At 40.9% G+C, this 21663-nt stretch overlaps 1 protein-coding gene across 1 annotated transcript; it reads right to left on the bottom strand.

Annotated features, from left to right (window-relative positions):
• Positions 1 to 1157: 1157 nt before the first annotated feature.
• Positions 1158 to 19938, bottom strand: NAA20 (N-alpha-acetyltransferase 20, NatB catalytic subunit). The gene is made up of 6 exons (XM_065921323.1): positions 19806 to 19938; positions 14360 to 14384; positions 6336 to 6426; positions 5568 to 5703; positions 2157 to 2302; positions 1158 to 1680 (listed from the first exon to the last, which is right to left on the bottom strand). The coding sequence occupies exons 1-6, from the start codon at positions 19856 to 19858 to the stop codon at positions 1595 to 1597; spliced, it is 537 nt and encodes a 178-aa protein (XP_065777395.1). The 5' UTR covers positions 19859 to 19938; the 3' UTR covers positions 1158 to 1594.
• Between the last annotated feature and the right edge of the window lie 1725 nt (positions 19939 to 21663).

The following is a 21663-nucleotide window of genomic DNA, read 5'->3' as shown; positions in this document are numbered from 1 at the left end:
CATGACACAAAGCAACGCAAGATGATGGTGTATTTGCTGGCTGATACATTGCTTATATTCTCAAGCAAAAAAGCGTTTGCCTTAGTTAACCAATCTGAGAAATTGTTTCCTTTAATCTAGCCTGTATTCTCAAGCCTATTTTTTTGTTGTTCACTGCCAAGGTTATTTGGCTGGAAGCATATCTGTTTCTTCACCTGTAAGGACAACTAGCAAATTTCCTTGGGCAATGTATGATTACATTTTCAAGTATGTCAGCCACCCAAGGGAGTGAAAGCTAGTTGTTATGGTATTAAATTCTATCTTGAAAACAGGAGTGTTTGAGAGCAGAAAGAAATAGGACCAGCAGGTAAAAGCAACCTGTTCTCCACCCCACTGCTTTGGTCACCAGACTGGCATTGGCTGCTGGAGTCATAGGCTCCAGGAGCTTCCATAGCAGGGGCTTCAGAGGAGCACCATGTTCTAAACTGGCTAAGTTGGCACAGGGCCACGGGTGAGATGAAAACAGGCCAGACGCTACTGTAAGTGATGAATCATAATCATGTTTGTGTTGCACATGTGTGAAAGAAAAAAAAAAAACCAGCCAAGTTCTTGTGTAAACTATCACTGTTTGCAGGCACATACCACGCCTGTGTAAAATGCATGAAAGAAAAAGTTACTGTCTTGGGAGAGTATCACTTCTCTCTCATCTTCACCAAAATAAGTCCTTTCAAAAGTAAAGGGTGTTAACAATCATTTGTGATTCTTTTTCATTTTATTTAGCTACTTTTATTCACTGGTATTACAAGTGATGAAAACTACACATGAAAATAAGTGGTTAGCCTGTGATTTAATCGTTTGGCCTTTTTTTTTTTTTTAAGAAATTAGGCTCTGTTCTCCCTTTATCATCTTTTTGTATTCTGAAAGGCAGGAATACAGTATTGTGAAACTAGACAGAGGAAAGACCTGAGACCGGCAGTGTGGAAACAAGTATCTGGGAAGACCTTAGTCTGCGGTAAGCAGGAAGCTTAAGTGTGCCAGGCAGGGGCTGTCACGGAAGCATTTAAACAATGCTTTGTATGTAAATGAAAAATGTGACAGACAAACCCTAAGTGATGACCTTTCTCAATCCTGCTAACTTTAGGTTTACAAATGACCATCAAACTTCCAGAAAACATTCATAGAGTCAACAGTGCATTTTATTATACATCTTAGATTTATACATTTCATATATGCTTTTAAAGCTTAAGTTCAATACAAAATAAAAACTGTATATGCAGCAGTGGTTCTCAGGCACAGAATTTAGGGGGAGACTAGAGCAATCGTTTTCCCTGGCACACCGTGAACAGTGTGTTATTAGCCATGACAGTGGAAGGTTTCCTTCTCACCTAGCTGCCTTTTTTGGTTGGATTTTATTACAGTGAACAGCTTTAGAAAGTATGATATTGCTAAAGGAAACAAGATGACATAAAATAAGTTGATAACCTGTATCTTCTTGAAGTCTTTAAGAGTTAAACGATCCCCTTCTCTCCTAATAGAGCTCCAAGGTCATCTAATGAAAAAATATTGTCCATAATTCTATCTGGAGCATCATCAGCCTAAGAACCACTGCTCATGGTTATTCAATGTCTTCTGGCCTCACAGGATGAGGTAATGGTATGATGGACTTCTTCTCAGTGTCCCTGGATAGCGCTTTCCTCATATCTGTTAAGAAGCAAAGTTTAATGTAAGTACCCAAATGTCAGAGTATGATTTTGTATCAGCTTTAAAGTGTACAGGTGTTTAAAAAAACACCAAAACCATACACAGTTTTGTCCCCTACTCTCCCACTTTTACCAGATTCTAAGAGAAATGTATTTATAAGTGAGACTCCCAAGCAGAAATACACGAAACACTAATCGAACCCTAGTGGGATTTAGCTCTTCCTACAAATGTTCTTTTGACAAAGTCTTAGTAACATGTCTGTAACAGCAAAACAATTGATAGTAATTAACCATTGGTTAGTTAATGTAAGTTAGTTAGTAGTAGGTTCATGAAGGTAGCTTACAGGAGATTTAAATACTATAGCTCAAATTTAAATATGATTTTTTTTTAAGTGTATTAAAAGAGCCGAGTATTTTGGTCTATAGGATGCATGTAAATGTCGCTTCCTCTGGGACGCCGCCCCAGCAGGGACTCACCGTAAGCGTCCTCGTCGGGCTCCCCATTGCTCGCCGAATAGTACTCTATGACTGTCCTGTACACGCTGTAGCCCAGCTGCTTGTACATGTTGACTGCAACTTGGTTAGACACTCTTACAAAGAGATCAACAAAAAATCCACCCTTTCTGTAATTAAAAAAAAAAAATCAGAATGGGAGAAGTCCTAGAAAATAATACTGGTATGAATAGTTTCTTTCTTCATTTACATAGGTCATATTTACTGTCTCCAGATAAAGCTGTATGAACTTCAGAGAGGTGTTACACAGCTTTTGTTAGATTTTCCCCAAAGGCTTAGTGGACTGATGCCAATGCAGATCTCATCCTCTTAATGTTACTGTTTGTATAGAAACGCAGCTGAATTTAGACTCACTTTATATCCAACAAACTAGATTCTTACAGGTTTTTTATGTGTACACTCTTACCTGTCCAAATAACAGTTTCCTCTCAGTCCTCATACTTTTTTTTTTTTCTTTTTTTTTTTCTTTTTTTTTTTTTTTTTTAATTGCTTCACTGTATGGTCAAGGATTTCCAGTAATTACTAAGAGAAGCATTCCATGCATCACCTCTAATATTTACTATAGGTTTTCAGTAAATATTTTTTGTTGGTTAAAGTTTTCCCTTTCTGTATCCTAGATTGCTTAATCAAGAGGGAATACTGTATTTTATCAAAGCATTTTCTACATTTACTGAGATTAAAAAATGTTCTTCAGTCTATTAATTGCTAGAATACATTCTTAGGTCCGTTGCTAAGTTTTTCTAGGACTTCTGCATCTGTAATGAGATGTTCTTTCTTGTACCGCTTGTCCGGTTTTTGTTAAGATTATCTTAGCCTTAAAAAATAAGTTCTCTTTTTGTGTGTAAGATTGAACTTAAGTCATTTAGTTATTTTCAAGCTAAGAATCCTTTTTTTTTTTTTTAAACAATTTTGGAGGGACAACCCTAAATATTTAGAAATATATTTTAATGTTTTGCCTATGTTGTCTTCAAGAAGTTTTATGGAGTATGGTGACATTTATACAATGAAAACATGAAACCCACTAAACTACATTTTAAAAGGATGAACATTACAGAATACATCAATTATAATGTGCAACAGAGACCTCAGGTGGCCTTGTGCACCCTTTCTGGTGGCCCAGGAAAAGTTCGTTGACCCCTGTTTTATACAATTAAGTCAATTTCTGATTGTTCTAATTAGGAATAGGCCTGTTCATACCTCTAATTATGATGATCTATTTCTTTCTGTAGTTTAGTCAGTTGTTGCATTTTTACTTTGTCACTGGGTATATGTAACTTTTGATTGACTCTTACCAATATGGAGTGACTGTTTTTTATTCTAGTAATAACTATAATGTGACTTAACTACACCCTTAATTGCTTTTCAGTTTTTATTTGCTTTAGAATTTGCATAATTTAAAAAGTGAAGTGAACATAAGTCACTCAGTCGTGTCAGACTCTTTGCAACCCCATGGACTATACAGTCCATGGAATTCTCCAGGCTTTCTATCCAACCCAGGGATCAAACCCAGGTCTCCCGCATTGCAGGAGATTCTTTACCAGCTGAGCCACCAGAGAAGCCCAGTTTAGAAATTTTCTTTACTTTTAATCTTTCTGTATCTTTACATGTATTTCCTGTAAATAGAGTACAGCTCTGACAGCATCACTTTTTTAATCTGTCGTAAGAACACTAAATGTGAGGTTCACCCTATTGGTAAATTGTAAATGTAGTAACTTCCCCTTCCCCCTCCCACCATTCCACTCGTGAATCTACCTACCTTAGGTCTCTCTGAGTGGTATCATGTAGTTTTTGTCTTTCTGTGACTGGCCTATTTCACTTGGCATAACATCTTTGTCTTTAAACTGAAGTTATTAGTTCCTTAACATTCACTGTTGTACTTACCTAATTATATTGGGATTCATGACCACCACCTCATTTCATGCTTTTTGTCTGCCACTTTAGTTTTTCTTTTGATTTTTATTAGCCAATTTTTTTTTTGGAAATATAGTTTCTATTTTTACTGTACATTATTTAATATATATATGTATAGGTACACACACACTCCTGTACAAATACAGGTCACTTAAATCTTAGTAACTACTGTAATGAAGGTTTAGGAACTGGAAGGGAAAGGAGAGTAGTAATTTTCTACTCTAAAAGATAGTCTGTCCTATAAATTTTATGTGTAAGGTCATGGCTATTAGAACACATGTCCAAACTCCCTGTCCACTATAATAATAATGTCAGATAACTTTTTCAATAAGATGTGCATACCATTAATTCTTGTTTGTAAACTACAATCTTCCTAAAAATTTTCTCCTCTTCCCTGTTCAGTCTAGGAGAATCTGATTCTGCAAAACCACCTGCATTCTTGTTTTATATTGATTTTCATGTGGTCCTGGGGCTTTTTAATGACAGGAATTTTAAAATTCTTAAGGACTAGACTTCTTTTACAGCTTAAACAAGAATGAACTCAAGTTCCCTCTTGCCCTCAACTTGCTTCAAGTCGACTTTTGAGGCCATGGGTTACTTCTGTAAAATGCTCCACTTTGATGGATTTAATAAAAGTAACATATTAACAAGTGTCTGATATATAAAACAGGTCTTTAAAAAAAAAAAGCCACAATGTTGGCTGTTCAAACTGTGCTGCCAAGTGGTCCAAACTCATGGAGGTGCTGAAGAATATTTCAAACATTTTGGGAAAACACAGGCAAGCCTTACATGTTGAACACGGGCAAACTACTGGCTTTGTATAGTTCACAAATACACATCACATTATATTTCTTTTGGTGACACAGTGTCTTTATGAAGCCAGGCTTTAGCAATTCCTGTCATTATAAAGCTCCAGGACCACATGAAAATCAATGTGAAACAAGAGTGCAGGTGGCTTTGCAGAATCAGATTCCACAGTTTGAGAAGCCATGTGATGCCCAGCAGGCGCATCTCATTAGGAGATAACCACAGTGATTAAAAATGAAATGAAAATATTTCTTTCAGTTTTACCACTTAAAACTATAAACTTTTCTTTAGCCTAGGACACTACTGAAAGAATTACTGAGATGCAAAGGGCATGTTAAGAAAAAATTGGGGAATATATCTGCCACAGTGGCAAGAACAGTAACAGAGACCTTGAGGGCTAGATTCTGATTCCACCAATTACCCAGGTCAAGAGTCTACAGGACGTCATTCACTCTGCTTTAATTTTCCTCAGTGGCAAAACAGGGACAATAATACCACTATGAATGTGTGAAAGAACTGTTGTAAAGGACTATTAGAGGCTGAACATGAAATTCCTATGAACCTGCATCATGACAGCCTACAACCTGAAGGAAACAACTGATAAACATTTACCAAGAGAGAAAGAGTTCAAGAATTATTTGAAAAACAGGCTCCTACCTTTCTGAAATTTCCTCTAGTAACTCCATAAGTTTAGCAGCCAAACCAAGGCGCCGAAATTCCGGGGCAACGGACAGAGCTGTGACGTGCCCATGCCATTCTTCCCTCGCCACTGAGCCTTCTGCTTTGCCCATGACTGCCAACGAAAGACCACATCCAGTAACTGAACACGGCAACTACACGTGGAGAAATACTGTGTGGTACACTTTTATCATAAAGGAAGCGACCAAGCCCTGATTTTTAAGTAACACTTAAAGCCGGGGTCCCCAACCTCTGGACACCTGATGATCTGAGGTGGAGCTGACATAATAATAATAGAAATAAAGTGCACAATAAATGTAATGTGCTTGAATTGTCCAAAAGCCATCCTCATCCCCACCGCAAAATTGATCTTCCATGGTCTCTGATGCCAAAGTTTGGGGACTGCTGCTTAAAGCCATCTAGCTAATTGCTAGTGCTCTTACCTGACATGTATTTTTTAAATGACCTACATTTCGTGTGGGTATGTATGTGTGTATGTACACACAACAATCTACAGCTCAAACTTGTGTCAGTAACATGACCAGTTCTGTTTGGGTCACTGCTGTATCCCCTGGGCCTAGCACAGTACCTAAGACAGAGGGATCAGTAAGCTGTCCAAGAGTTGAAAAGAAAATAAAATTACAGGCATCATGATTATATTTCCAGTTCTGTGATCAGTCTTAGAGTTAAACACTATTTTTTATCTTAACTGCTTACCCAGAAAAGCACTAGTAGTGTTATACTTACTATAACCCATTAACTCTCCTCCAGGGGCCTCTGCGACGATGAAGTACTCTGGCCAGTGGGCGAGGTACTGTAGGTAAAAAGGAATCCCATACTAGAGACTCGTTAAGGAGGATGCAAAGTAAGAACAGTCAGAGTTCTTCACAAAACGTGAAGTTTCCTTTAAAAAGCATATTGTTCCTTTATCCCTAGCCATATGTATGATTTCTGCAATCAGTTCATTACATGAAATGTTTAGGTTAGCACTAAGTTTTAAGAAAACTGCCTGAATATGTAACCTCAGATGTGAACGGAGACATACCATCCAAGAGTGGAGAACCAGAACCCCCAAGTTCTACAGCCTGTCTCCCCGCTGCTCACACTATGTCTAGCACCCCTTCCCGGGACAGCACTTCCCCATCACCTGACATTCCTGTTTACTGTCCCCTTACAGTGTGTGCGTCACCTGCCCTCTCTCCCTGGTGCTGGGCACACAGTGCAACCTCAGTATGTTTACTTCTCCCTTTCGGCACTAGGAAATGAATGACTAGTGCCTTCATTAGCTTCAGGCACGGGACAGTGAAAATAACTTTAATTTACTTCCAAAGGCTACTTAACAAACCCAGTTTGTTCAGTCCACTGATTCAAATTCTGCATTTCTAGTAATGCAGAAAATAAAAACCTACTGTAAAAGCGATTGCCTGAGTACTTTGCTCATTACTTAGCTCTTCAGCCCTGCTGTCCTGCTGAGTTGTACTCATTTCTATACTTCTCAGTATTAACTTGGAGATGCAGTTGTATTAAGGGACACCATCAGCCTTTTTTTTAACTTTCTGGAAAATCTTTTTGTAAATTCTTCAAACTCTCCTCTGAAAGACAGCCTTTATTCTGTCTCTTAAAACATCACCATTAATGTGAAAGCAAAAGTCTTTCTGCCACCCAGCCACTGACACCATAACCGTCTCTTCTCTGGCTACTGAAAGAGCACTAGCTTATGGACCATGAAGCCCTGGCAGGCACGTCACCCGGTTTATGGGACTTTTGCCAAAAACTTTACGTATAATGGGAAGCATACCCTATAGGCTGATTTGCATTGTAATACTTTGCCTATTATACAGTGAAAATTTTTCTGTCATTCAAAATTCTTCAAAATCCTTTCACTTTTTTAAACAGGGGTCTTTAATAGATCATAATCTTTTCAATACAAATGAAAATTGAGTTTTTTTTGTTTTTGCTTTTTTCACTGAACTTTGTTTCTGATATTCAGCCCTACTGTCACCGGTTATAGTTGATTTTTACTGCTGTTAGTATTCCACTGACATAACTCAGAGGCAAACAAACATTTCCTATAAAGAGCCAGATAGTAAATATTCCAAGGCTGTGTGACCCATATGGTCTCTGTTGCAACTACTATGAAAGCCACAATAAATCCTAAAGGAACTTCCCTGTGTGGAAAAGGCTATTAGCATCAAGAAAAGCATGAATGGGAAAGCTCACAAGCACAGGCAAAAGAGGTAAAGGTAGGAGATCCTCCACACACACACAGAGTATCAAAACCAACAGTATTGGAAATGCATCAGAAATTGAGACCAGCAACTTAAAACAATCCTGTATCAAAACCTCATGTAAACCACAAACCAAAAATCTACAATTAAGACACACACACAAAAAGCAATCCAAACACAACACTAAACATAGACATCAAACCACAAGAGAACAAAAAAGGGAAGGAAATACCTACAAAAACAAACCCAAAACAAGAAAGTGGCAGAAAGAATGTGTCAAAAATTACCTTAAATGTAAATGGATTAAATGCTCAAAAGACACAGACTTGCTGAATGGATACAAAACAAGACCCATATATATGTTGTCTCCAAGAGACCCACTTCCAATCTAGGGACACACACAGACTGAAAGTGAGCGGACAGAAAAAGGTATTACATGCAAATGAAAAAAGAAAACTAGAGTTGCAATACTCGTATCAGACAAAATGGACTTTAAAGACTGTTACAAGAGACATAATGATCAAGGGATCAATCCAAAAAGACGTATACATGCACCCAACATAGGAGCACCTCACTATATCCTGCAAATGATAACAGAGAAAGAGAAATCAACAAAACACAATGATAGTGGGTGACTTTAACAAGCCACTTTCATCAATGGACAGAGACAAAACCCATGAGGAAACACAGGCCTGAAATAACACATTATACTAGATGGATTTAACTGATATAGAACATTCCATCCCAAAGCAGAATACATTTTCTTCTCAAGTGCACATGGAACATTCTCCAGCATAGATCACATACTGGGCCACAAATCAAACCTTGGTAAATTTAAGAAAGTTGAAATCAAGCATCTTTTCTTACCACAACACTATGAGATAAGAAACCAAATACAAAAAAAAATAAAAAATACAAACACATGAAGGCTGAAAAATATTTACTAAACAACCAGTGGATCACTAAAGAAATCAAAGAAGAAATCAAATACCTAGAAACAAATGACTGTAAGAACATAACAGTCCAAAACCTATGCTGCTGCTGCTGCTGCTAAGTCACTTCAGTTATGTCCGACTCTGTGCGACCCCACAGACAGCAGCCCACCAGGCTCCCCTGTCCCTGGGATTCTCCAGGCAAGAACACCAAACTGGGTTGCCATTTCCTTCTCCAATGCATGAAAGTGAAGTCGTTCAGTTGTGTCCAACTCTCAGTGACCCCGTGGACAGCAGCCTACCAGGCTGCTCCGTTCCTGGGATTTTCTAGGAAAGAGTACTGCAGTGGAGTGCCATTGCCTTCTCTACCAAAACCTATGGAACGTATCAAAAGCAATTTTAAAAGAGAAGTTTATAGCAATATAGTCTTACTTCAGAAAACAAGAAAAATATCAAGTAAACAAAGCAACTAAAGAAAAACAAAACCTCAAAGTTAGTAGAAGGAAAGAAATCATAAAGATCAGAAAAGAAATAAATGAAAAGATCAATGAAACTAAAAGCTAGTTATTTTAGACAATAAAATAGATAAACCTTTAGCCCAAACTCATCAAGAAAATAGAAAGCTCAAATAAATTAGAAATGAAAAAGTTACAACTGACACCACAGAAATACAAAGGATCATAAAAACTACAAACAACTATATGCTAATAAAACAGACAAATTCTTAGAAAGATACAATCTTCCAAGACTGAAGCAACTGAAAATATGAACAGACCAATCACAAGTACTTAAATTGAAACAGTGATTTAAAAATGTCCAACAAAAATCCAGGACCAAATGGTTTCACAGGTGAATTCTATCAAACATCTAAAGCGTTAACACCTATCCATCTGAAACTTTCCCAAAAATTGCAGAAAAAGGAATACTTCCAAGCTATGAGGCCACTATCACCCTGATATCAAAATCAAAGATACCACAAAAAAATAATTACAGGCCAACATCACTGATGAACAGACACAAAAATTCCTCAACAAAATATTAGTAAACCAAACCCAACAATACATTAAAAGGATCATACACCATGATCAAGTGGATTTGTCCCAGGGACGCAAAGATTCTTTAATAGCTTCAAATCAATCAATGTGATACAGCACATTAACAAACTGAAGAAAAGCCATAGGATCATCTCAATAGAAGCAGAAAATGCTTTTCACGAAATCTGACACCAATTTATGATAAAAACTGTCCAGAAAGTTGGCATAGAGGGAACTTGCTGAAACTCCAATACTTTGGCCACCTCATGCGAAGAGTTGACTCATTGGAAAAGACCCTGATGCTGGGAGGGATTGGGGGCAGGAGGAGAAGGGGATAACAGAGGATGAGATGGCTGGATGGCATCACCCGACTCAATGGGCATGAGTTTGAGTAAACTCCGGGAGTCTGTGATGGACAGGGAGGCCTGGCGTGCTGCGATTCATGGGGTCACAAAGAGTTGGACACGACTGAGCGACTGAACTGAACTGAACCTAAACCTAAGGCCATATAGGATAAACCCACAGCTAACATCATTCTTAATGGTGAAAAGCCAAAAGCATTCCCTCTGAGATCAGGAACAAGGCAAGAATGTCCATGATCACCACTTTTATTTGACATAGTTTTGAAGTCCTAGCAACAGCAGAGAAGAAAAAGAAAGAAAAGGAATCTAAATTCAAAAACAAGTAAAATTGTCACTACAGATGACATGATACTACACACAGAAAATCCTGAAGATGCTACCAGAAAACTACGAGAGATTGTCAGTGACTCTGGTAAAACTGCAGGATACAAAATAGACAGAAATCTCTTACATTCCATACACTAATGATGAAAGATCAGAAAGAAACTCAGGAAACAATGCCATTTACCATTCACATAAAAAAAAACAAAAAACAAACCCTGGGTATAAGCCTACATAGGGGACAAAAGACCTGGACTCTGAAGACTTTAAGATGCTGATGAAAGAAATCAATGACAGACAGATGGAAAGATACACCAAGCTCTTGGATTGGAAGAATCAATATTGTCAAAATGACTATACTACCCAAGGCAATCATGTTCAATTGCAACCCCTATCAAATTAGCAATGGCATTTTTCACAGAACAAGTTTTTTTGTTTTTTTGTTTTTGTATGTAAACATAAAAGACCTGAAAGACCCAAAGCAATCCTAAGAACAATAAACAGAGCTGGAGGAATCAGGCCCCCTGACTTCAGACTATACTACAAAGCTGCAGTCATCAAAACAGCATGGTACTGGCGCTCGCGCACACACGCGCGTGCACACACACACACCACACCATGGAGAAAAGTGTCTCTTCAGTAAGTGGTGCTGGGGAAACTGGACAGCTACATGTAAAAGAATGAAATCAGAACATTCTCTAACACTATACACAAAAATAAACTCAAAATGGATCAAAGACCTAAATGTAAGATAAGATACTATAAAACTCTTAGAAGAAAACACAGGTGAAATGTTTTTTTACATAATCATGTCAGTATCCTTTAGAGTAATCAAAATAAATGGGACCTAATTAAACTTAAAAGCTTTAGGATAGCAAAGGAAACCATAAAAAAAAGAAATGAAAAGACAATCCACAGAATGAGGGGAAACTATCTGCAAATGAAGTGACTGAGGGGGTTAATTTCCAAAATACACATAACAGGTCATGCAACTTTGTATCAAAGAAACAACCCAACCAAAAAACGGGCAGATATAAACAGAATTTCTCCAAAGAAGGCATACCAGTGGCTAAAAAGCACATGAAATAGATGCTCAATATCCCTAATTATCAGAGAAAAGCAAATCAAAACTACACTGAGGTATCACAGTGGTCAGAATGGCCATCTTCAAAAAGTATACAACAATAAAATGCTGCAGAGGGTGTGGAGAAAAGGGACCCTTCTTAGGGAATATAAACTGGTAGGGAGAACAGTATGGAGGTTCCTTAAAAAACTAAAAATAGAACTACCATATGATCAAGCAGTCCCACTCCTCTGTATGTATCAGGAGGAAACTGTAACTCCAAAAGATACATGCATCCCAATGTTCACTACAGCACTGTTTATAATAGCCAAGATATGGAAGCAACCTAAATGTCCATTGACAGATGAATGGATAAAGATGTGGTAAACACATACAATGGAATATTACTCAGCCATAAAATGAAATAATGCCATTTGCAGCGACCTGGATGGACCCAGAGATTATCATACTAAGTGAAGTGAGATAAAGACAAGTATCATATGCTATCACTTTTATGTGGAATCTAGTTTAAAAACTCATATAAAGAAACTTACTTATAAAACAGACTTATAGATACCAAAAACAAACTTATGGTTACCAAAAGGAAAATATGTGGTGAGAAGATAAATCAGGAGTCAGGGATTAATATACACACTACTATATATAAAACGTGTGTGTGTGTAAATAACCAGTAAGAGCCCACTGTACAGCACATGGACCTCAACTCAGTATTCTGAGATAACCTACACGGGAGAAGAATCTGATAAAACAATGGTTTTTTATATATAACTAATCACTCTGCTCTATACCTAAAACTAATGCAATATTGTATATCAATTATACTCACATTTTTTAAAAGGTCACAAAACAAGAAGGATTGTTATTAATATATATTACAGATACTCACTGTCAGTTTTAGATATTTAAAAAACCTGCTTCCATTCTACTATTATGTTAAGTAGATATACATGTTTTATTTTTTTATTTTATTTTTTTTTGATATACATGTTTTAAATATTCAATTATTTCTTGTGCTGAACTGACCTAAAGGTTCAGAAAATTTTAACAAGAGTTTTACTTTTTGACTTCAAAGTCTTAATAAAGTTTTTACTACAAAAAAAAAGTACACACACATGCACACACACAGTCACATATTCTTGATTTCTACTACTTGATTTCTATTCTTGATTTGTACTAGGTGTACACATGCTACTGATTTTTCAAAACTTGATCTTGGTTCTAACACTGGTGAACGTTCTTATTCTTAACAGGTTGTTAATTTTTCTAGACTGATGATTGTACTATCAATTATAAATGATGACAGTTTTATTTCTAACTTTCTCATCCTTATACTTTTTCCTTCCTTCTGGAAGTTTGGTCAGTTCCTCTAGAACTATGTTAAAGGGTAGTAGTGACAGTAGGCATTCTTATCTTATGCCCTATCTTGAAGGGAATGTATCTTAATTTCTCACTCAAGTATATAATGCTTGCTCAAAGTTTTAAAATATAAAACCTTTACCAAATTAATAAAAGTCCTTCTAGTTCTAGCTTGTTATACACTCTTAACCATAAAAAAATACTACACTGTAAGTCAGCTATATTTCAACTAAAAAAAAAAAACAAAACTGTGAAAGTCCAGGACTAGAGCACAGTGTGTAAATTATTCCCCAGTAAAGCATTACTTACAAAAACAGGCCCATGCATGTTAGCGTGCCCACCCCTGACATAAATGCCTCTATTGTTATTTTCAGGTTCCAGGAAACTGAATTACCAGGTATCCATGAGTAAAGTACCTTCAAAAGACTAGCTTTTGAACATTCTCATAAATTGCTCTGTCACTAGCAATTTATCAGAATACTCCCCTCGCCTCACCTCCATCAGCCCTGAGCTTCATCACTGCTTGAAATCCTTGATAGTTTGATAGATAAAACATGTTACTTCATTTTGGTTTTAATTATCATGTCTTTTAATTGGCGAGACTGAACTCTTGAAATTTTCATAGCCTCCTATATGCCCTCTTGGTTAAACGATCAATTAATACTACCCTCTTACCCCACAGTGGACATGGCACATAACCCAGAAATCCAACTCTGTGCTTCAAGCTGTTGAGAATGTAGGAGTTATCTATTCAGGTCAGAGGACCGTAACTTCACACATCCTTGCCCATGTTTCCATTGGGGACCATGACAGATACTGCTAATTGTTACCTAAAATCAATTTTTTTTCCCCTTTAGCAGCCAGCCTGAATGTAAACTCTAGGCTCATCCCAGACTGTTCTAGATAGGTGTGTCTCGAGGCAGGTGCTGGTCGGGCAAAGGGCTTTGTCACACCTTCCAGCGGTCCCCTTGGCTTCCCCTCTGCTGATCAACGCTCCTGCCAGGAATGCGGATGAGATGCCGTAGACTCTGGAAGCCAGGGTCCCCCGGATGAGAGAGTGGTCCCAGGGCAGAGCCCGGAGTCTAGGACATCATGGAATCGCCTGGCACTGATCATCCTCTTGAGGCTTTGTTCTTATCAGACAGAAAGAGCCCCTCCTGCTGAAGTCACAGCTTTCTGCTGCTCACAGCTATGCTTACTACTGAGGGGCAGGGAGGGCAGGGGATTGTACTGTTCTTGATTTATGAGGTCATTATATTAGCTTGTCAGCAGATATAAGATAACTCTTGTTTCCAGTTTTTAGTTTCTTTTATTCTTAATTGCCTTCAATGTTGTTTATGATGTTTCCTGACCTCCAAGTCTTAAACATTTTCAGTATTCAAGTCTATGTTTTTTCTTTTCTCTACTTTCCTTATTCTTAGAAGCCTTTATTTAAACTTTTTAAAAAAGGATACAGTTTCTGTAAGTGGATCCAAGTTACTAAAAGAAACAAGAGAAATGTCAACAGTAAGCAGTGTTTACAAAATCAGTTTAAATAGGCCAATTACAACTAAAAATAACATGCACAGGGAAAACAGAACATGTTAAATTCACAACTTTAAACCAACTTTTCAACTAAGAAAAATGGTTTAACCTACCTAATGACCATATTAAGCCATCATTACAGTCACTATAAAGACACCCGTACATTTTCATTTAACTGTTTCTTTACAAATTACTTTACAGTTAATACATCATCAAAACATTCCATCTTCTTTTTCTTTGGGCCATGCCTCACCGTGGCTTGTAGAATGTTAGTTCTGCAACCCGGGATTGAACCCATGCCCTAATGCACTGGGAGCACTTCGTCAACCACTGGATCACCAGGGAATTCCCTACAATTTTCCATGTTCTAACTAACAGTAAACTGTAAGTGGAACTGGTGACCAACCTGGGGTGTCAATCACAGACAGGGCTACACCAGCCTTGTAGCATGTGCCAGCGCCATCCCTCCCTCATCCTACCCTCTAAACGTGGGCTCTCTCACTCCTGGGGCTTCTGCTCCCCACTGCCCCCATTCTCATACTTTTAATTTTGCTCTCAGAGGAATACTACTTACCTGGCTCTGGAGCTGCTGAGCACCTGCCTCACCAGCGTGTCTGAGCACAACACTCCCAAATCAGCATTTCCACACCTGCCTCCCTCCACAGAGAGCTCTGCCCCTCACTTTCCTATTCAGTCAGTGGAAGCACAATCCTGGCGGACCCCAAAACAGCACCCTCAACTCTTCTCACACATGCAGTCAAGCTCTTCCTCAGGACCTTTAGCAATAGCAACAGTAACAGTGCATTTCTGGAGACCAGCAAATCTTAGCACCCCTTTATACTCAAAACTTACTGAAGACCCCAAGACTTAAATCTATGGATATTTAAAAGTGTAAGACATTTGTTCATTTTTAAAAAATCAGTTAAATATTAATGTGATTGACTTTTTTAAACCAAAAGTCACTATTTTCAAAGACAAAAGAAATTTAGTGACATTATTTGAACAATTTTACATATCTTTTTAATGTATGGCTTAATAGAAAACAGCTGATTTCTCATTTCTGTGTCTGCTATGCTTTCTGTTAGATGATCACACATCTGGAAGACTCCACTTGTGCACTAGTGAAAGAATGAGAGTTAAAAAAAGCAATAAAAAACAAAAACCTGGACTTCCCTGGTGGTCCAGTGGTTAAGATTGTGCTGATAATGCAGGGGGCCAGGGCTCATCCCTGGTTGGGGAATTAAGATCCCACATGCTGCGCGGCATGGCCAAAAGGTTTTTAAAAAACAAAAAATCTTAGTTTTATCATGAAAATGGCTCTGACCCTGCAGAACCCCCTCAAGCAATCTTGAAGTGCCCCTGCCCACACCTAGAGAATCACTGCTCTAATTCAGTATAGGACTCACTGTCCGCCCTTCTCAAGACTACTTTATACCCTCTCCTGTCTCCTCAATGCTCCCTCTTCCAGCTCAGCTGCTTCTGACTTCAGGAAGAAAACATAACTGTAATAAGCAGTTTCACCAAGGTTCCAGCAGCCACCCCACCTGCTCTCTGCCTGCGGCATTGGGCCCAGGCCCGGAGTGCAGGTCAGCAGGTCCACCGCCTCTCAGGACCCAGCAGCCGGTCCCGAAAGAAACGGACAAACGTGCTGCACCCTAGGCCGTAAGAACACGTGACACAGTCCACAGCTCCGTCCCCGACAAGCTGTCCTCTCAGCCTCCAGACCCAGCAGCAGGGTTTCCTCCTGCTTCACTGGGCCACTGTTGTCTCCTTCACCACGCGATGCCCCGGGAGCCATCCTGGAGCCTTTTCTCCTGTCCGCACTCATCAGTGAAGTCATCGAGCCATCTGGGTTTAACACCATCCATGCAGTGTTGACCCCCAAGCTTTTATTTTTAGCCCAGACCTAAACTTGAGACTCCCATGCCCGGATGCCTGCCTGACTTCTCTACCTGGAGGTCTGAGCACCCTCTGCAGAGAAGCCCGTGAGTGCCAGCCTCTCCAAGGTCGAGCCCTCTGACTCCGACCTGGTGTCCTCACACTCCCACTTGCTGCTTGGGCCACACTGGCGGCCGCTTCCGCCTCTGCCTCCGCCTCCCCCACTGCATGTCTGAAACAGGAACCAGTGCCCATACTACTCTGCCCATACCACCCATGCCCCCAAAACCTACACACTCCCCCTACCCCCATCTTTCTGCAGTGACACCTTCCCTGAAACACCTCACCCAAAGTCGAATCCACATGTACTTCCTATTTCCCTTTCCTGCTCTCATTTTTCCTTGTTTACTGAACACTAAGTTCTATCTTACTTTCCCCTTTAAAATGTAAATTCTGGGAATTCCCTGGCAGTCCAATGCAATGGTTATGTACAGCGACTTGTTTTCAATGACTTTGGTTTTCACTGCCGAGAGTTTGAGTTCAACCCCTGGACTTGAGGAAGCAGAAACGACAAGCTGTGTGGTGTGGCCAATTTCAACAAATAAACTGTAAATTCCATAAAGATAACATGTTTTGTCTTGTTCACTACTGTCTCTTCAGCACTGGCAGGCATAAAATATTTTCCCAAGGATAAAATATTTGCTGTTAATGGCAATGTTTCTCCATCCGTTGCTTCTTTCAGTTACTACTGCGACATTCTACCCCAGTGATTCTCCGTGTTCTTGACAGAAGCGCCCTAATCAAGGTGAGAAACAGAAGGAAGTGAGGAGGGAGAGGAGTCCCCCACTGGCATAGACTGAAGAGGCCTTAACAAGTTAGATGACTCTGAAATCAAATTGTTGTCGTTTAGTTGCTAAAGTGATAGTGAAGTTGCTCAGTCATGTCTGACTGTTTTCGACCCCATGGACTGCAGTCTATCAGGCTCCTCCATTCATGGCATTTTCCAGGCAAGAGTACTGGAGAGGGTTGCCATTTCCTTCTCCGGGGATGTTCCCAACCCAGGGATCAAACCCAGGTCTCCCGAATTGCAGGCAGATGCTTTACTGTCTGAGCTACCAGGGAAATTAATACATTTGAAATAAGGGGGCCCAAATGTCCTACATGAGTAGTGGGATAGTAACCATGAAAATCAGTCCTCCCTTCCTCCCCATCCTATAAACAAAAACGTCGGCAGTAGTTGCGGATCCCCAGGATAAAACCAAAACGTAAAGGACTAGAACCTCTGGTGGGTGAGTGGGTGAGTGAGTGAGTGTGTGAGTTAAAGTCGCTCAGTCATGTCTGACTTTTTGCTAAGTTTAGTCACTAAGGCATGTTCAACTCTGTGACCCCATGGGCTGTAACCCACCAGTCTCCTCTATCCATGGGATTCTCCAGGCAAGAGTACTGGAGTGGTGGCCATTACCTTCTCCAGGGGATCTTCCCAGCTCAGGGATCGAACTGGCATCTCCTGCATTGGCAGGCGGACTTCTCACCACTGAGCCACCAGGCAAGTCCTCATAATTAATCTTTAATTAATGGTAATTTTGAATATATACCTTTTTTGTTATACAAAGGCATGGTGACTTACACAATGTGGAGATTAAACAAATATGTGTTGACTGTCTGCCTGTTAACAGGACAGGATGATGTTTTGTTGTACATAAATGATCACGCTTATTTTCCTTCTGTTCTATTCCTTTTCATAAGAAAGTGTTGACCCTTCCTCAGTCTTCGGTTAAAACTGACTTTCTAGGCGGCTTTGCCTCATCCATTCTTGAAGTGTCAAAGCACATGGTCACTTCCCAGGTCTGTGCTTCTGAAACCCAAGCCTTCATCAAGTCATCATCTCTGGGTCATTGCCAAGACCTCCTAAATGGCTCATCTGCCGGGTACACCTTCTCCAGTCACCCCGAGACACACGGCCCTGCAGCGGAGGGCTTAGGGGTCCTGGGCAGCCAGGAATGAGTATTTGCAAAAGAGTGCTCAGTGATTACTCTTAAGAACCACCAGCCTGAGGCCAATCTCCTTAGGGAGTCTCAGTGCTCTGCCCACTCCCACGCAGGGCTCTTCCACCTGGGCCATTCCTCTGAGCTCTCGAATCCTATGCTGACTCACGCCAAAAATTGGGAATGAGAAGAGCCCGAATCCTATGCTGACTCACGCCAAAAATTGGGAATGAGAAGAGCAACTACTTCACAGAGGTGTGAGGAGCAAAGGGGTTACTCTGATCTTCCCTGTAGCTCAGATGGTAAAGAATTTGCCTACAATGCAAGAGAGCCGGTTGATCCCTGGGTCGGGAAGATCCCCTGGAGAAGGGATAGGCCACCCACTCCAGATTCTTGCCTGGAAAATCCCATGGACGGAGGAGCCCGACAGGCCACAGTCCATGGGGTCGCCATGAGTCTACATGACTAAGCGACTGATACTACTACTACTCTAGCTACTAAGGAGTTACTCCGGGGCCAGGCACAGTGAAACTGAAAGCAGTGGCCACAGTTACTCTGCTCCGACTGAGAGAGGCCCCCAGAAACCACCTCCGCCCCCAACAACGGGGCACAAGTCCAGCCTCACCAGTTGCTCTGACCCCGGAGTTACAGAAACCCGATCCTACAGTCACTCCCCCGCACAAGTGTCCGCCGCCCCCCAGGCTTTCTCCTCCAGCACCTCCTTCCTCACCACTGTCAACACTTACCCATTTTCTGAGACTCAGCCCCTCTGTGAACGTTTCTAGTGCACTCTGCTCAGGTTCTTTCCATCCTCCTGACACTTGAACCTCAACTACCTGGTCCTTGAAGTTTCCAAATAATTGCCTCGGGATCTTTAAAAGGGGGTCTGGGATTGGGGAGGTGGGTGGATAAGATGGACGAAAATGTGATGAAGCCAAAAGAGTGAAATGGTAAAAAAGTGGGAGGCCAGCTGGTAGCCTACAAGTGTTCACGGTAAAATCCTATCAAGCTTTTAAGCGCTCATAAATTTTCATAATAAAACTTAGAAAAAACAAAACAATGAAACCTGCAAATCACAGAGCCTGACTTAAGTCGGACGAAGGACCGGGCACCCCGAGGACCGCCCTCCGACCCCTCCCCGCATCCCACAGCAACAAGTGGTACCCCTGCCGGGACGCGCAGCTACAGTAACGGGGCGCGCAAAGGCGTCGCTCCGGGCGGCGGCCAGTGTTACCCCGCGCGGATACAAGGTAACCACGCCGCCGCCGGGCCTCGGCTGCCGCGCAGTGGGGGGACGCCGGCAGGAAGCGGAGAGGAGCTCGGCCCGGCGCCCCCCGACCCTCGCCCGGCGTCCCCCCAGACCCCGAAAGGCGTCCGCACTGCGGCCGGAGCTGCGTGGAGACAGCCATCCGGCCAAGGTCAGCGGGGCCGTCCAGACGTCCCGCCCGGCTCCCTCCCCGCGCGGCCCCTGGGACGCGCCGGCTGCCGCCGGGCCCGAGCGGGCCTCACTCACATGTTGTTGAAACGAAACAGGTCGTCGCACGTAAAGGCCCGGAGCGTGGTCATCGCGTCGCCGCTGCCGCGGGACCGGCTCGCGGAACCACCTCACTCGCCCCGCCGGAAGTTGTCTGACGCGATGCCCTGGGGCGGGGCGGGGGAGGGATGGGGGCGATGCAGAGAACTACTTCCGGGCCACGAGTTGCTCGGCAACGCCGGTGGCGACTTTGCGCCCTCTGGAGGCCGCAGCCGGGAACGCCTGTAAAGTCTGGGGTTTTCCGAGGATCTTCACTGTGAGCCACCCCGCCTCCCCGAAAACGAGAACGAAACAAGACGCTGCCAGGAGGTAGGAACCCAAGGCAGAAAAGCAGAGTTCGGGATCACTTTGTGCTCCCTGGCATGTGAGGAAGGAAGCCGAGAGGAATGGGAGAACTCATGGTCCAGAGCGGCCTGTCCTTGTGATGCCAGCCGTGCATGCGACTGCAAATTTTCTAACATATTTCACAACATAAGAGAAAGGTGGAATTAATGGCATTATTATTTTACCCAGTATATAAACAGTATTGTTTCACATGTAATCAAGTTTTAAAAATTCTAATAGAATATTTTAATTTTTCTTTCTTTTTTTTTTTTTAAATGATACTAAGCCTTAGATATCCAGTGTGTATTCTATATTCGCAGCATATTTCAACTCAGGACCTAAATTGTCACAGGCAATTCTTGCCCTGTATTTAGATTTCATAAAATGTATGAATAAAAAGTGAATTGATATACCCAAATTGTTCCAACCATGCTAAGTTTTCAAGTAACCTTTTAAAAAAGATAAAATTGTGATTCTCATACAAACATAAAATGCACACATAAAAAAACATTTTAATTCATTCATTATGAAAGAACCACTAAGATGTTACCATGGGTTAAAAAAGAAGAATTTTAAACCACAGAAGGCAATCAGGAAAGCTGAAATGTGTTTATAAATAGATGTACAGCTGGTCTATTTACTGTATCTCCTGGCCATGTACCATGCATTTGTGTTTCTGTGGACAGGGATCCTTTTCATTACTGTCCATTTCCTGCAACTTACAGGGTTAACCTGGATGCTCCTAGCTGGCAGAAAGCAGAGTCTTTTTTTTTTTTTTTTTGGTAATTTCCAAATGAACTGAATTAAAACTAAATAGATTACTGAACACCAAAGAAATAAGAGTGCCCAAAGATCTCCTTTACACTTAAGATACATTTTATATTACATCATATAAGGGAAGATCCCCTGGAGGAGGAAATGGCAACCCACTCTAGTATTCTTGCTTGGAAAATTCCATAAACAGAGAAACCTGGCAGGCTACAGTCCATGGGGTTACAAAGAGTTGGATATGGCTGAAGCGACTTAGCACACACACACATCATATATAGTAAATATGTTTTCAACATTTTAATGAAAATCATTGAGAAGTATTTTTTATTATAAGCTTCCATTTAGGGCACTACTGTCTCTTTGTAATGAAAGATATAATGATCTTTGTCATGGTCTTTGTCCCTCCTGCCCTAGTCTCCTGATTATGTTGCTTGTAACATTGTTACGTTTCCGAACTTTCATATATACAGCTGTTTTACACCTATGCATCTCCCAGTTGCTTGATTTCTTCAGTCTGTAATTGAGTGAATAGCATGCTCACTGCCACTTTTTGTTACAATTTCCTCATTCCATTCTTCATTTTGATTCATTTATGGCTTGGCTGGGTTTCATTATAGTATTTCCTTTTCCCTCTTTGCTTTGTTTTCCAGGGGCCCTGTGGGGCTGGTCCTCTGTTCCCAGACCTCCTTAGCCTGTGAGGCGCCTGATTAGAATATTGGCTGGATATTCATGGATTCCCATG

Source organism: Muntiacus reevesi, chromosome 2 (assembly GCF_963930625.1).
Source record: "Muntiacus reevesi chromosome 2, mMunRee1.1, whole genome shotgun sequence".
Classification (NCBI taxonomy): domain Eukaryota; kingdom Metazoa; phylum Chordata; class Mammalia; order Artiodactyla; family Cervidae; genus Muntiacus; species Muntiacus reevesi.
Note: the sequence above shows the minus strand (reverse complement) of the source record. Positions and strands in the feature narration are given on the sequence as shown.

What these genes read in the sequence shown, in the direction of transcription:
- NAA20 (XM_065921323.1), bottom strand. Translation starts at nt 19,858, where the DNA reads ATGACCACGCTCCGGGCCTTTACGTGCGACGACCTGTTTCGTTTCAAC. An exon ending in AGGAGAGTTAATGGGTTATA is followed by an intron (nt 5,704 to 6,335) that starts GTAAGTATAACA and finishes TTTCGTTGGCAG; the next exon opens with TCATGGGCAAAGCAGAAGGC. An exon ending in GCCCGACGAGGACGCTTACG is followed by an intron (nt 1,681 to 2,156) that starts GTGAGTCCCTGC and finishes GCTTCTTAACAG; the next exon opens with ATATGAGGAAAGCGCTATCC.